This window comes from Scyliorhinus canicula, chromosome 12, assembly GCF_902713615.1.
Source record: "Scyliorhinus canicula chromosome 12, sScyCan1.1, whole genome shotgun sequence".
In the NCBI taxonomy this organism is placed as follows: Eukaryota; Metazoa; Chordata; class Chondrichthyes; order Carcharhiniformes; family Scyliorhinidae; genus Scyliorhinus; species Scyliorhinus canicula.
In genome coordinates this window covers 161,632,103-161,648,351 of record NC_052157.1, presented here as the reverse complement: position 1 = coordinate 161,648,351, position 16,249 = coordinate 161,632,103, and the positions used below count along the sequence as shown (strand labels likewise).

At 43.6% G+C, this 16,249-nt stretch overlaps 1 protein-coding gene across 1 annotated transcript in view; it reads left to right on the top strand.

Moving 5' to 3' along the window:
• The window catches only part of LOC119975160 (adapter molecule crk-like), a 47,065-nt gene extending 30,875 nt beyond the window's left edge, over window positions 1-16,190 (top strand). The window contains 1 exon segment of the mRNA XM_038814745.1: window positions 7,908-16,190. Within this exon segment, the coding sequence (XP_038670673.1) occupies window positions 7,908-8,045 (138 nt within the window). The 3' untranslated portion in view covers window positions 8,046-16,190.
• Window positions 16,191-16,249: the final 59 nt, after the last annotated feature.

Here is a 16,249-nt window from a genome sequence, read left to right as displayed (position 1 = left end):
CTCTGAGCCATTGGCAACACCACCATCATCATAGCCCTCAAACTAGACCCCTTACAAGATTCCTCCTCCATCCTAACTTGCTCTACGCCTTCTCTTACCACCACTACCACACCTTGTCCAGGTTCGCCGCCCAATGATAACGAAGCAAGTTCGGCAACACCAAACCCCTTGCTGCCTCTGCCTTTGTAGCAGGGTCCTCCCCATCCTCGGCACCTTCCCCGCCCATACAAAATCTGAAATGATCGTGTCCACCTTCCGAAAAAGGGCCGTTGGTATAAAAATTAGGAGAGCTTGAAAGATAAACAGAAAGATCGGCAGGATATTCAATTTTCACCACTTGGACCCTCCCTGCCAGCATTAAGTGCAGTATATCCCACCTCTTAAGATCCTCCCTAGCCTCCTCCACCAGCTTCAAGTACCACTTGTGGAACCCCGTATCCACTGAGCATTTACTTCACTTTCTGTGCTCAGTACAAAATCAGCAATTCACTTCACTGTTATTTATACATAATGCTCAAAAGAGAGACTGAAATCATTCCATGGTGAAGCTTTAATTACAGAATTGCCTGAAGAATTAGAGATGCAAATATTTTTTCCCCATTTTACGAAACTGTTCTTTAGAGATAAACTTGACATGCTTTTTGCCGTATCCTCGAATTGAATGGAAGTGCAGCCACCCCTCTGCCCACCGTTTACCAATGTGTGGCACACTGAGGAGAGTGACAGATTTACAGTCACGTCTATTGTAGAGCATGAACCTGGAACCTGCAGGTATCAGTGACATTGCGCATTGGAGTGCTGCAAAAATTCCATCAATGTCTCATTTTCTGCTACCACATTGGCAGGTAATGCTAGTGAACAGAAGTGAGGCGGGGGAGGTGGCCACGAGGGATGGCCAGGTTTTGGGGGGCAGGGTGGAGACTCACCGCGACGTGGCAGAGTTGGAGACTGAAGGTGTCATGGGCGGAAAAGGATGGGCCTGGTTCAGGGCGAAATTCAGAGAGGTAGGATTGGAAGGGGGTGATGGACAGTGAAGGGGAGTGGAGGTGTAAGCTTCCGGTAAGATTCGTAACATGGAATGTACGGAGACTGAACGGGCTGGTAAAGAGGTCTTGGGTCTTTGCGCACTTGAGGTTGAAGGTGGGGGTGGTCTTTCTGCAGGAGACGCACCTCCGGGTGAAGGATCAGGTCAGGTTGAGAAAGGGATGGGTCGGACAGCTTTGATTCAAAGTCTGGGGGGGGGGGGGGGGGAAGAGAGAGAACGACTCGTCTCACATGTATACAAGATATGCTGCAGAATTTTTTCTAGTGAGGAGCAGGGCTGGTGGGGCAGAGCACGCGGGTATAGTGATTTCCGATCACACACTGCACTGGTTGGAGGTCAAACTTAGTTTGAGGCAGAGGCCTGGAGGAGGCTGGATTCGGGGCGTGTGGCGGATAAGGGGTTTTGTGAGAAGGTGTGGTCGGTGATCAGAGACAATGTGGAGTTGAATCAGAATGGGGAAGTGTCGGCGACCACATTTTGGGAGGTGTAGAATGCGGTGGTTCGGGGTTGGGGGGGTTATCTTGTTCAAGGCGCACAGGGACACGAGTATGGACAGTTGTTGGGTGAGATAGACGAGGTGGACAGGAAGTATTCGAGAGCTCCCACCAAAGAGGGGTTGGCGGAGAGAAAAAGGTTACAGTGGCAGTTTGACAGGCTGTTGGTGGGAAAGACAGTGAGGCACCTACAGAGGGCGAGGGTGGTGCAATATGAATATGGAAAGAAGATGGGCTGCATGCTGGCCCACCAGCTACGGTGGCAGGCCGCATCTCGGGAAATTTTGAGGACAGGTAAGAGGGAGGTAGTGTTGTAGCCGGGGAGGATTAAAGAAGCATTTGGGGAGTATTATGAGAAGCTGTACGGGGCTGGGCTGGGCTGGCTGGTGAAGAAGGAGATATGGGGCAATGTTTGGATGAGCTGGATTTCCCAAGGCTGGATGAAGGGAGGAGGCAGATGCTGGAGGAGCTGCTGTGGCTAAGGGAGGTGATGGATAGCATAAGGGGGATGAAGTCGGCGAAGACCCCTGGCTGGACGGCTACCCGGTGGAGTTCTATAAAGAGTTTGCGACGGGAGTTGGCATCACATTTGCTGGGCATGTCTAGCGAGGCAAGTAAGGGGGAGCTACCGGAGACATTGACACAGGCGTTGATTACGCTAATCCCAAAGAAGGGGAAGGACCTGTTGGAGTGCAGGTCATATCGGTCCATTTCACTGCTGTGAAAGTGTTGTCCAATGTAGTGGTGGGGAGGATGGAGGGGTGTGTTCTAGGAATGCTCGCTGAAGACCAAACAGGCTTCGTAAAGGTCAGGCAGCTCTCCGGAAACATCAGGAGGCTGTTAAATGTGATTATGACTCCGTCGGAGGGGCAGGTAGCGGAGATGGTGGTCTATGGACGCTGAGAAGGCTTTTGACCGGGTGGAGTGGCAGTAGCTGTTTGAGATCTTGGGAAGGTTAGTGTTTGGCCTGAAGTTTGTGGCCTGGGTTTGTCTGTTGGATGTGGCCCCGGTGGTGAATGTATGGGCAAATGAGATGAGTTCATAGGGTTTTGGGTTGCACAGGGGGACGAGGCAGGAGTGTCCGCTGTTGTGGGTGCTGGCGATGGAGACCTGAATGACTTCCTTCGTCTGGACAAGATCAAGTTCAAGTTGAGGGGATCAGCCGAGGGCTTTGAGACATGTTGGGGACTGTTCATGACAATGTTTGAGGAATTGTTTGTCGGGGTGGGGTGAAAAGGGGGGAAAATCACACAAATTGTGAACTTAGGGGCTGACAATGTTATTGACTTGTGTTTTTGTACTTTTGAATATGTTTGAAATGAAATGCGTTTTTAAAAAGTCTCACTTTCAAGATGATTGCAAATATTGTCTTGATATTATTTTGTGTTACTGTATTCTGACCGAGCAATTAAATGTTCCAGTAAGTTCCAACACATCGATGTTGGTGGAATGTGACGTGTCTACTGGATTGGAATGTTTGTTTCCTTATTGCATTGTCTTTGTAAGCATAGGACAATTTAGTGCTGGTATTTATAAAGTGCATGCATCAAATATCTGTGTGTAATACATCAGGATTTAAAATTATTGCACTAGTAGTCTCCCTTCAAGTAGTCCACTCAAGTCACTCACACCAGCAACTCCCTTTCCTCTAGTAACATCTCTCCTTCCACAGATGCTGCATGATCTGAGTATTTCCATTGTTTGGCTTTTATTTCCATATCCAGGGCTTTGTCTACAAACAACATTAACTTTACAATCTACTCCAGGCCCACAACTCTTGGATGGTCTAATAACAGGTCTGAAATTCTTGTTTTAAACCATGGCTTGGTCCATTATCTTCCCCCTCTTCAAAATCTGCCACAAAGATTTCAACAGCATTTCGACTTAACCTGTCAGCTCTCTTCACCCACCCTTGAACTCCTGCTGTGCCCAATTTCTTTCCCTTTAGTGCAGCACCTGGGACCGTTTTGCTATATGAAAGGCATTATGGGCGGCACAGTGGTTAGCACTGCTGCCTCACGGAGCCGAGGTCCCAGGTTCGATCCTGGCTCTGGGTCACTGTCCGTGTGGAGTTTCCACATTCTCCCCGTGTGTGCGTGGGTTTCACCCCCACAACCCAAAGATGTGCAGGGTAGGTGGATTGGCCACGCTAAATTGCCCCTTAATTGGAAAAAACAAATTGGGTACTCAAAATTTATTTTAAATTAAAGGCATGATGACAACTGCATCTATGGTCAATTTATTGTAACAGAAATGAGATCTTGGTAAAGCAACTCCCAGTGTACCATTTCTATAAAAATGAGTCTAACCAATCATCTTTCAACACACTTTACTGTGACAACACCCTTTTAAGAATTCTGTCTAAATTCAGGAATTCTATGAGTGACTGGAATGTGACTTTAAATTATTCTTCATGCATGGATCAATTATTTTTGCATCTGGAATTCATTTATCAGGAATTAGCCATAAAACCCTAGGGGCAGTTATGTCAGGCATGTGTGCTCAAATGTCTTCATTTTCGTTCTTTCATTTTTTTTCCTTCACTCTTCTCATCCCTCTTGCTTTCTGTTACCAGCTTCTGGTCCTTTCCTCCGAAATCCACCTTTCATCAAGCTGTCATCATTCAATCAGAAACAGCAGTCACAAGCAGGTTCATTCTGTTTCTCTCCCCGAGTTCAGATATTGAGCCTGTTGTGACATTCTCATCGTCACCCTGGCAGATATCAGCACAGATTAGAGATCAAAACTGGGATCTTCCTGGGTTTGGATTAAAGCTGTGCTTCCTTGAAACCTTCAAAAAAGTTAATCAAGTTAACATTCTTTCCCAGATTCGAAACCAACATGATCAGTGAGAATCCATTTCTTTTCTTTAAAATTTTTCCAATTAGGCAATTTAGTGTCATCAATCCAGCTACCCTGCACATCCTTTGGATTAGAGCATAAGACATGGAGTAGAATTAGGCCACTCGGCCCATCGAGTCTGCGCCACCATTCAATCATGGCTGATATTTTTCTCATCTCCATTCGCCTGCCTTCTCTCCATAACCCCTGATCCCCTTATTAATCATCTTTCTCTTAAAGACACTTAAGTGATTTAGCTTCCACAGCCTTCTGTGGCAATGAGTTCCACTGTTTCACCACCCTCTGGCTGAAGAAATTCCTCCTCATCTGTTTGAAAGGATCACCCCTTCAGCCTGAGGCTGTGCCCTCTGGTTCTAGTTTTTCTCTACTTATGGAAACATCCTCTCCAGGGGTTGTGGGAGTGAGCCCATGCAGACACGGAGAGAATGTGCAAACTCCACACAGTCATTGACCCGGGTCCTCAGCGCCGTGAGGCAGCAGTGCTAATCATTTTGCCACCATGGTGCCCCCCAAGAATCCATTTCATCCTCTTGAACACCTGCTCAGTGCAAGTGCCACAAACATCACTATATTTAAAAAAAAAATTTAGAGTGCCCATTTTTTTATTTTTTCCAATTAAGGGGCATTTTAACGTGACCAATTTACCTACCCTGTACATCTTTTGGGTTGTGGGGGTGAAACCCACGCAAACATGGGGAGAATGTGCAAACTCCACACTGACAGTAATCCAGAGCCAGGATTGAACCTGGGACCTCGGCGCTGTAAGGCAGCAGTGCTAACCACTGTGCTGCCCCACACATCACTATTTGAACAAGGAATCATACTACAGAGACAGTAGCACAGTCGCTAGGGACCCAGGTTCGATTCCCGGCTTGAGTCACTGTTTGCGGAGTCTGCACGTTCTCTCCGTCTCTGTGTGGGTTTCCTCCGGGTGCTCCGGTTTCTTCCCACATGTCCCAAAAGACGTTAGGTGAATTGGGCATTCTGAATTCTCCCTCTGTGTACCCGAACAGGCGCCAGAGTGTGGCGACTAGGGGCTTTTCATAGTAACTTCATTGCAGTGTTAATGTAAGCCGCCTTCTAACAATAATGAAGATTATTATTTAAAACCTGTGCACATAGGTGATCTTTTAATTTTTTATGTTTCAGACAGAAGATAATCCTCGTGTTGTATCTCCTTACTGCTAGTGAGAACTGGTCACCTCAATCAGTGGAATTGGGGCATTGAATCATCCTAGTGTAAGGGATGAGTGGGTGCTGATATGAGGCATGCAATTTAATCTTGGTCAACATTTGTTTCAAAATACATTAGGAGAGTACTTTGAGCAAAACAAACCTACTTTCCTATGCCACTTTTCCCATTTGGGCACGAACTCCGTATTCCAGCTGTATTGACGCTGCTCGAATCAGGGTGTTGCCGTGAGGGCTTCCTTCTTGACTCATACTTTGCATAGTTGTGGCTGAAAGCTAGCATTCAGGTGTGTAAGGACATAGCTACAGTCGGGTGATTTATCAGTCTGAACCTGCTGGATTTCAAACATCTGACTCCTTTGAGAGAATGTTGCTAGATACGTTTGTCTCTATTCCGATCTTTATGGGTTCTGCTTACTCATGGGGCATTAGATGTACGTTCCAGTCATTGGTGCTGAAGTGATGCAATTTTCACTGCTTCCAATTCATTTTCTTTCGCCTCATGAGTACCAACATCCATCCTGTTCTTTTTCCACATGGCCATCATTTATCTATGTTTTCAGCCGATTTAACCACAGAATCATCGTCAATAAAGCATGATCTCCCAAAACACACATGCTTGCACAATAATAAAAGCAAAATACTGCAGGTGCTGGAAATCAGAGTCCTATACATTGGCCTGTCAATTATTTCCCTTCTCTCCAGAAAAGGCATTTAGGCGTTGATTGTAAGGCTCTTTCATACCAACCTGGTTGAGATCAGCAAATTTGATGCAGATGGAGAATCAAATCTTGGATCTTCTGTGGGGGGTAGGAGCGTACAGTCTCCAAATAAGTGTTAACCTATTTAGGATTTGGGTGAGGAGGAATTTCTTTACTGTGTTATGGCATCCTGGGCTAGTGGACGATTGATTCACGGGCAGCACGGTAGCATACTGGTTAGCACAATTGCTTCACAGCTCCAGGGTCCCAGGTTCGATTCCCGGCTTGGGTCACTCTCTGTGTGGAGTCTGCACGTTTTCCTGGTGCTCCGGTTTCCCCCCTCAGTCCAAAGATGTGCAGGTTAGGTGGACTGGCCATGCTAAATTGCCCTTAGTGTCCAAAATTGCCCTTAGTGTCGGGTGGGGTTACTGGGTTATGGGGATAGGGTGGAGGTGTGGGCTTGGGTAGGATGCTCTTTCCAAGAGCCGGTGCACACTCGATGGGCCGAATGGCCTCCTGCACTGTAAATTCTCCTGCACTGTAAATTCTATGATTCCAACCCCACTTGACTCAGAGTCGCAACACAGTTGGATCACACTTGGACTATTATATGCACTTTCTAAAAAATACCTGAAGCTTTTGCTATTTGTCTGTGCAATAACTACAGTCACCAGGTTTGGAAATTTAAATATAATTAATCTATTATTAATACTGGCAGCACGGTGGTGCAGTGGTTAGCACTGTTGCCTCATGGCGTTGAGGTCACACATTCGATCCTGGCTCTGGCTCTCTGTCTGTGTGGAGTTTGCACATTTTTCTACTAATTGCTGTCTGTTGCCAGGCAGAATACTGACCCTGGCCACCAGCCAACTAATCGAACCAAATCCCATCAACCTCTTGGGCACCAAATGTCTGGGTTCTGCTGTTCAAAATCTAACTTCATAGCACTATACAATTTTGAAATTTGGTTCCTCATTTCCTCTGCTCAACTTATAGATATGTCTCCATTAATGATCCATGGACCAAAAACTGTAACGACAAAATAAAAGAATTAGAAAATGAAGGAACCAACAGGAAGGGCCCTTACAACTGAGTGGTGAATCTTTGGAATCCTCCATCCCAGGGAGCTGTGGAGGCCCAATCTTTGAGTACGTTCAAGAGATCGATAGATTTCTAGATATTAAAGATATAAAGGGATATATATACGATTGTGCAGAAAAATGGCTTTTATCAACCACGATCGAATTGAATGGTGGGGCAGGCTCGAGGAGCTGTGGACTACTCTTTCCCATGTCTCGAGGAGGCCTGTTTCAGCTTTTCCCTAAGCTAATGACAACTTTACTGCGAAACTTCTGAAATTCACGAATTCGTATTTGACAGACAGTAATTTCTGTTAAAGACTGGGGCAATAGTAGAATGTGTTGAATCGTACCAGCCTCCCCGGACAGGCGCCGGAATGTGGCGACTAGGGGCTTTTCACAGTAACTTCATTGAAGCCTACTCGTGACAATAAGCGATTTTCATTTTTTCATTTTCATCTTCTGTGGAACTTTTGCATTGCATCCTCTTTAAAATGTTATCTTGTGTTGTGACTTGTTTTATTTCTCTCTGTAGGTTGGTGACTTAGTGAAGGTAACCAAGATCAATGTGAATGGCCAGTGGGAAGGAGAGTGCAATGGCAAACACGGTCACTTCCCTTTCACCCATGTTCGACTTCTGGATCAACAGAACCCTGAGGAGGACCTAAGCTGAGTGTGTTTGTTTTTTAAAAAGAAACGGTGATTTGAATTACGAATGGGAACAAGCTTTCTGTAGTTCCGTTTTCTCCCCTCAAGAGACTTTGGCCCTTTGACGTTTACACTAACCCTGTAAGATCACAGTTGACTCAGACTATGAAATGCTCGGAGTCTGCAGCCTGCGGATCCCAGTGAAGAACTGTGCTGGTATATTATGTTTTAGTGTCACCTCTCATCTCTGACGTAACAGTTATGTTGTTCATTGGTGCTTGAGATATGGGACACCAGGTGACGTACAGCTTTGTCAGAGTATCTGTCTAGCTCCAGAGCAGCCAATCAGAGTGTGGCTCCATCTTAGCTGATACTGATTGGTATCCACACAAGTATTCTGGCTGGTTAATGTGGATGTGTGTGAGAATATGTTTTTTTTTAAAGTGAACAGAGCTCCCCAGTGGCCAAGTGAGTAATGACACCTCTACTGCAGCATCAAGTTGTACAAACAGTGGCTGCCTGGCCTTATCCTGTTTTGCAATTGAGCGAACAGGGAATCCACAGTTCTGAACCAGAGGATTGGGTGGGAGGGAGGGAGAAAATTAATTGGAATTCCCACTCTTATTTGATATCCAGTGAGCCCTGCTGGAAACAGCATGTATGGACTTAAACGAGGATAGGATCCATGTCTGCTGTGGAACAACCTATTGATACTTGCATATGACAAATAACCTGTTTGGTTGAGGGGCAGAGGACTGATGCAGTGAAACTGTCCTCCTGCACTCGGCAATGGCACGAGGAGAAGGGATAAAGTTTAATCATCCTCTTTGTTACATGTTCTCACACATTAACTTTGCAACACATGGTTGTAAATACTAAACACTACTGAATGGGGATATATTTCGCTAATTTTGGCTGATTTCTGGTGCTTTAATAAGCAAATGATTATGTTCTAAAGCTGCCGATGTGAATCACTTAACAATCATGGTAAATATTTTTTACAGTAACCATTAGAGACACTAATGTGGGCAACTAACATGTCTACACTGGAGATGGACCTTCAACTGTACGGTGCACATAAACAATCTGACGCCAGTCTAAGCACAGAACTATTACTTTATAGTTACACCGCGAGGTCAATGTTTGACCTCATAAATGATACTTGCTCCCAGCCTTCTCCCAGAACCTTGAGATTGCCAAAATAAAAAGCCACGTCTTTGAAAGAACATAGAAACATAGATTGTATTCTAAGTGCTGTTGTGTCTAGAATCGCTGCAAAATGAAACACTAAAGTAACTAACACTAAATGTGGAGAGGGCCAGCAGGTTTCCACCATAATAGTGTTCACAAAAATGGCCAAGAGGAATGAATTTCAGGTTAATGTTTTCGATACTTGGATCCATGCCTCATGTCAGGTGTTTGGGTACACTTGAACATTACAGGACAGTTTCTGAAGAATGTCAATGAAAGTGCTCTCCAAATATATTACTCAGACTGTTCCTGCCCTTACACTGCTAGATGGGGTCCAAAATGCCTTGCATTTTCATCCTTACTTTTAATAAAGTTACATTACTCTTCTGAAGCAAGTACAAGTTCTACAGCATGTGAAAAATTGACAAGATTGTACAGGAAGATGTAAAGAAAAGCTGAGTACTTGGAAGCATTCTTCTGAACTTATCTTGATGTTTTAATGTCTTACTGATGTTTGCTTTAACATAACCACAAAGTTAAATATAATTTTAACAATTGTACTCTTAACTTCCTTTACAAAGTCCAGTGCTCAAATGATTTTTTAAAATGCTTTATTCCAACTTCTGTTCTGATTTCAAATTATAATAACTTTATTTTTAGCTTTGTGACTTAGAACTGTAACACAATCAGGTCATGGATGGATTTATTGTCTAGGCTTGCTTAGTTACTGACCACTTTCCCTTAGCCTTGATGGCTGTGAATGTTTCAGTAGTTTGCAGAATGCACCACAGAAATACAGCATTAGGGTTGGAATTACTTCTAGATAGTTCTTTATAGTTTTCTCTTGACCTTCCGATATGGCTTGTAGTATTGATTGAGGGTGGGAGAGACCATTTCCTTCAATAACATCTAATGGGCAGCAAAGCTAAACATTTAGTTTTATGTAACTTCAATTATTGTCATTTGAAACATCCTTCAGATAACCTTACAGCAACTGGCCTTTCCTCTACCCACTACCTCCCATCCCCATCATGCTGCTCTTCAGGGTGATGTTTTATTCCATGTTTACAGCTGTGGTTTGCCTTTCTCTTTTATCATCCATTGTTGGTACCATGAGCTAAATTTTAATCTGGACCACCTGTGTACAGATAAGCGACAGATTGGAAAATAGGAATTTTATCCCATGTCTGCCATTAGTTAAGAGCTGAAGTTCCTTCACGTAGGCTCAGGAATATTGAAGACCTCCAATCTCCCACTCCGTTGTGTGCCAAATGATTTTCAACGCATCACTGAATAAAAATTACAGAATTCTAAAAGAGATAGCACTGATTTCTGCTGACGATAATGAATGTTGTAATCATTGTAATGGGCAGAGTACAGACCGTACTCAACCAACCTATGCTTGCAAAGCCCTAAACAAAACGTGTGAGATATGGTTATGATTGGGCAGCACCTCCAGAGTGTGCTAATAGCTACATTAACAACCAATTGATGATAATCAGTTAAGTTCATAATTTACTTGCTATAAGCGACATACATTCATATACAGGGACCCGTTCTCTGCAAACAAACGGAAGACGTTCAAGCTTTGCATCTTTTTATTAAATTACCTGGGAGCTTGGGGTGCCAAAAACTCCCTGTGGCTTTCTCCATGGCAACATCTCAGCCAATCAGGATCCATTTGTCAACCAATCAGCAACCTCTTCTGTGGTATAAATTTGTGTGATTGTTTGAAATTTGGCATTCTTGCATTTGTCCTGATGAATACAAGACAAAAAAGCTTCAACTGCCTGTCTCCTCAGCAAAATTCATGTTCCGTATTACCAAGCGAATGCTGTAGCATTGCCTGGAAAATGTATTTGCAGAATTTGGATTTTGGTCTTCAAATGTGGTTTGGTATGACTGATATATTTGGATGGTATGGGATGACTGGGTGACATCTGCCCGTTCTCTTTCCTCTGTGTGCCCACACAGGAATGTAAAGGGAAGCTGACTATCGACTTTTCTGAGGTACTAAAGTAATGCTGAAGATAATATTGATGAGTTGTAGCTTGATAATGCAATCAATGACTTCCCAACTTTCCTAAATTAACTTAATTTATGCTTTTTAAAAAACAATTGACAATGGAACAATAGGAGTGTTGGAAAAATTCATTTGGTTAACGGACCGCTCCAGTGAGTCGACAAAGATCAAATTATTTGGGACAGCACGGTTAGCGTTGCTGACTCACGGCACCAAGGACCCGGTTTCGATTCTGGCCCCGGGTCACTCTGTGTGGAGGTTGTACATTCTCCCCCTGTCTGCATGGGCCTCGCCCCAAAACCCAAAGATGTGCAGGGTAGGTGGATTGGCCATGCTAAATTGCCCCTTAATTGGGGAAAAAATTTGGAAACTCTAAATGGAATTTTAAAAAGATCAAATTCTTTGGTAAGGCCACTTGGATGAAGCTGTGATATTGGAGGTAAAGAGCTCGATACCAATCGTGCTCATTGGCTTGTTGCCACATTTGTCTCTTTTTTCTCTTTGGCAAGGAGTCGCAGATGACCCTTTCCATGGTCGTACTGGGTTTTGCCTTCTGTTGGTCACTCGGCTCATCCTAGCTGTAATTAAACTGCCAATCAGTATTTTAAAAAACGTAATAAAATAAATCATCGTGGCCCTTCTTTGCAGTGTCTCAATCATGTTTTACTGATTAAACTTTCATTCTGAATCAGTGCACGTGTCTTGGATATAGTTGTGTGATGATATGAATTTTGATAGTTTAGTTGAAGGTATTGAAGTTTCCATTCTTGTTGGGCGAAGGGGACGGTTTTAATTTTAGCTAAGCCTCTTGAGTTTGGTGCATTTTTTCTGCTCCACTCCATTGCACATGGTGATGCTATTTCAGTGCTCTTGGCGATAATTTTTGTGACATTTGAAGTTATTTTCTCCAATCTTTGCCTGGTGCTATCTCTACTGCAACCTGCCTAAAGCTTCCCTCTGTCTTGCATTCCAGGCTTGGGTGCTGAACTGCCCTTTATTGGCCAGGGTGCTGGCCAACATGCACTGGTCCATGAGTTGGAGTTGGAATCTGCTCAACTCACTGGATGAAGTTGCTAAACCATTAGCAGAGCTGCAATAATTAACTTCAAAAAGCTACTCTCCGGGGTCCTTTCTAGCCTTTTTGTCATTCTGTGGGCAAAGGGCAGGCAACCCAACGGGATTGCAGTCCATGCCAGATGTATCTCGTAACTAGTATTTTTGTCATCATAGTCCTGCAGATTGTTTTTCATGTTGCTACTGTAAAGCCCGAGTAAGAACTCCAACCCTCTGACTGACACACTCCCTCTTTTGCCACTTACCAGTCATATCCACAGCATTTTCCACTTCATTTAATGAGAATTTTGGGGACTGAGGAGAAATGAGGTCCAAAATGGTGCAGAGGTTATTGAAGGTTTGTAGTTTGTGTCCTCGGCTACTCTGCTAGCTGCCAGCCATCACTCTAATAGTGCCTTTCAAATGTCTATGTAATGAGCCCAATTAGTCCAATTCGATTATGAACCATAAAGGCAATGCCTCTTGTGTTCAACTAAGCACTGGTTGAATTAATAATAATAATCTTTATTATTGTCACAAGTAGACTGCAATGAAGTTACTGTGAAAAGCCCCAAGTCGCCACATTCCTTTTCCCATGCTGTTTCCATCCGGGATTATTACAACAACTTCCTAGATTTGGGACTAAATGGGAGCAGTGGTGCTCTGCACCTCTGTCAAAAGCAGCAACTAATCATTGCATCCAGCTGTGATATAGCCACTCAAATATTTCAGTATGCTTTCACTTCTTTCAATGGAGTCTCTTTACCATGTACCTTAATGAAGTTAGGAAGTTTTGTAATAAGCATTATTTCTTCCTGCAGGATTTTCTGCTTGCTTTTGACTTGGCCATAGATTGTGCCAGACAGAATCTGAAACTGTCCTCAGTCCAATGGGCTGTTACAGGGTCCTAAAATCCATGTGATCAGAATCACTCCTGATGAAGAGCATCAGTTTGCAACATCTGTGGTTGATTTCATCACATGTGGCGAGTACATTGGACAGCACAGCTCCAGACCCCACACTACCTCCATTTTATTGCTGCTTGCATTCATGTGGGGGGGGGGGGGGGAGGAAACTAGTATTACTGGACATTTTTCTACACTGCGCTACATTTGCGACCTATCCAACCACTGACCCGTCTCTACCCTCTTTCTCAATTTATCATGGCTCTTATTTGGTATTTAAGAAAACTACTTTTGTGCCATTAAAAGGTTGTAAATTATGGGATCTGAAAGCTTGGACTTGTTCTATTCGATGGCCTCTTCACTGCAAACACTAAACAGTGACTGAGCTCTGGAACCCACCCACTCTGTTTATTTTTTTTTTAAATTGCATCCACTACATGTGATTTGCACAGCTAATTGAATTCAACACTTATTTAGAAAGAAATGCTTTTGTAGATATTAGTTTGTTATATTCTAGCAGTGACATTTTTCACAGTTGTTTCTGAAATTCAGAGCAAGCAGTGGCAGTAGGTGCAGCATTAACTGTTCCAATGTCATCAGCAGGCAGTGTGTGTGACTGGCAACAAAGAACACTGGGCAAGCAGCTGGCAAATCAATCAGTCATTAAATATTTCACTACAAACCCCACCCACCCAGTTACAGAACTTCAGTTATCTGACTCATTTACAATATGGATGTCTGAGCAATGTTTTTTTTGTTGGGGTTTTTGTTAATGCTGGATGTTTCAATATACTTGAACAAATCATTGAGCATCAGCAATGTTGCAGGTTAGGTTAAGGAAGAGTTGGCCTAGGTAGGGTGCACTTTCAGAGGATTGGTGCAGAATTGATGGGCCAAATGGCCTCCTTTGCACTGTAGGAATTCTGTGATTCCACCAGCCTGATCTACCTAGGTCTATATAGCACAAACAATGACAGTAAAGGAATACTAGAGCAGAAAGGTGGCAATGTTAAATTTTAACAAAGTGAGAGTCTGGTGGGCCAGTGGTTACGAGAGGTTGCATATTCCAGGTGATCTTCCTGTTTATTATTTGAATGGTGAGATTTACTGGCAATTTTTCTCTTTTTAAAAAAAAAAATGCTGGAATTACATAGATCAAATGGTATCAGGGGAAAAGATGAGTTAACACTTTGGGTGAGTGTGTCAATACCCAGTTGATTGGAGGGAGTGGGGGTGTTTCTTGCCCACCTCTTGGGTGCCGTTGGCCATTTGGTGCTGTGTTGTGGTAATGCCCTTGCAATGTGATTTATTCCTCCAGTCATTATGGTAACAGTCATCTTGGTGTCTGCAGGACACATCCGATTTGGCGATCACACTATCTGATAATCTGAAGTTTCCCTCTGATGGTCACTCAGAGACCCATTTTGGAAAACACTGTCATCCTATCCGCTGATACTCAATCTGAAAGCAATTGTCTGTAAAACGTAGAAATAACAACAGAAACTGACATTCCATTTTGGCGTTCACACTCCGACCTATGGAACTAATGTGTCCTGGTGGGACCACATTCTTCACTGGGGAATTGTGTGTGACGGCCAGCTGGAAAGATGACCCACTGCAGATTGAGAAATAAACTCTGCATTTCTGCTGATGCTCAATGGATGTGCCTGCTGCGATACTGAACCATGTACCAGAAAGACCCTAGCTTCCAGATCACCAAGGCTCCTGCATGATTGCACACAGGCGCAGAATTGCATGTAAGCTGAAGGTTCTGCATTTACAGGAGGGAGGGAAATGCAGTAAACTCAACAGCAGAGAGTGGCTGAATTTCTCTGCATTGCAGCAATATGTGGCTTCAGGTCACTTGGCAAAGATGTGTGTGTGGGGAACATTTCAGAATTTTATACGAGTAAGATCCTGTTGTTCATGGAGGATTGCTCAGTCTGGCTAGCCTGTAAACTGTTTGATTTGAGTACGGTTTTAGTCTGGTGAGTGGAACAGAATTAAATTCTTCTCACTCATATTAACTCCTCCATGATTTGACAGTCAGTATAAAAATCAACCCACGCCCCTTCCTGGTTTTGCACCAGCTCAGGACAGCAATGTGAGTGGGGCAAAATCAACCACATTTCTCCTCTTGAACATGTTCATCACCTTGCTGTGGGCTGCATGCCAGTTGAAGTGGGAATCGAGTTTCACAACGATACCTGCCCCCACCCCACCCCCATGCTTAAATAGCTAGGCAACACTAATGAAACCACAGCAAGTTTCTAGTGTATGTGCTCTTGTACTCCAGTCTGTTGTACTGAGCAAAAGAGTGAAACCAGAGGGAAATGTACACAGTAGTGACTTGTACCAGGAATCTTTTACCAGCTTGTTTTGGTGGGTTGAAGTAAGGTGGAGTGTAGATTGGTTTGAGTCAGGCACCACAACTAATCAAGACTTGTGATTTTATTTTTTATGCCTGCCTGACCCCCACCCCTCCCTGATGTGGACTGATCTAATGGAATAGTCCTGGCATTAAAAAGCAGACATCAATTTTCTCTGCAGTTCTATCAAGAGTTAGCCCTGTGCCTTGGTTCTGTTTGGAACCGAGCCTCTACCATCCATCCAATTGTGACTCAGAGTGACTGGTTACAGAAGGCTGGAGGAAGAGCACGCGACACATTGTCACTTTGTGATTAATGTGTTTCTGCTCAAAGTCAGGGTTGAAAGTGATGAACTCTGGATATAACAAACTGTTAAATACTGCTCTCCATCAGTAAATGTCAATCAATGTTTTAAAATGCTGTTATTTTGTAATTGTACTGTGTACCCTTGTTAATCTGTTAGGGCTAATTCTGGGTTATTACTGTGGAGACCTTATGCATTGTGTTAATATGAAGAGATGTCACCTACAACACTATCCTCCATGACAATTAAAATCCAGCTTTATTTTCTGTAGCATGTACTGTAATGTATGTTTATTATATATAGCAAATAAAATCACTTGAGAAATGCTTGTCCCAGGGTGAAATTATTCATGTTACAAAGCATTGCATTTAACATTGTGTCTAC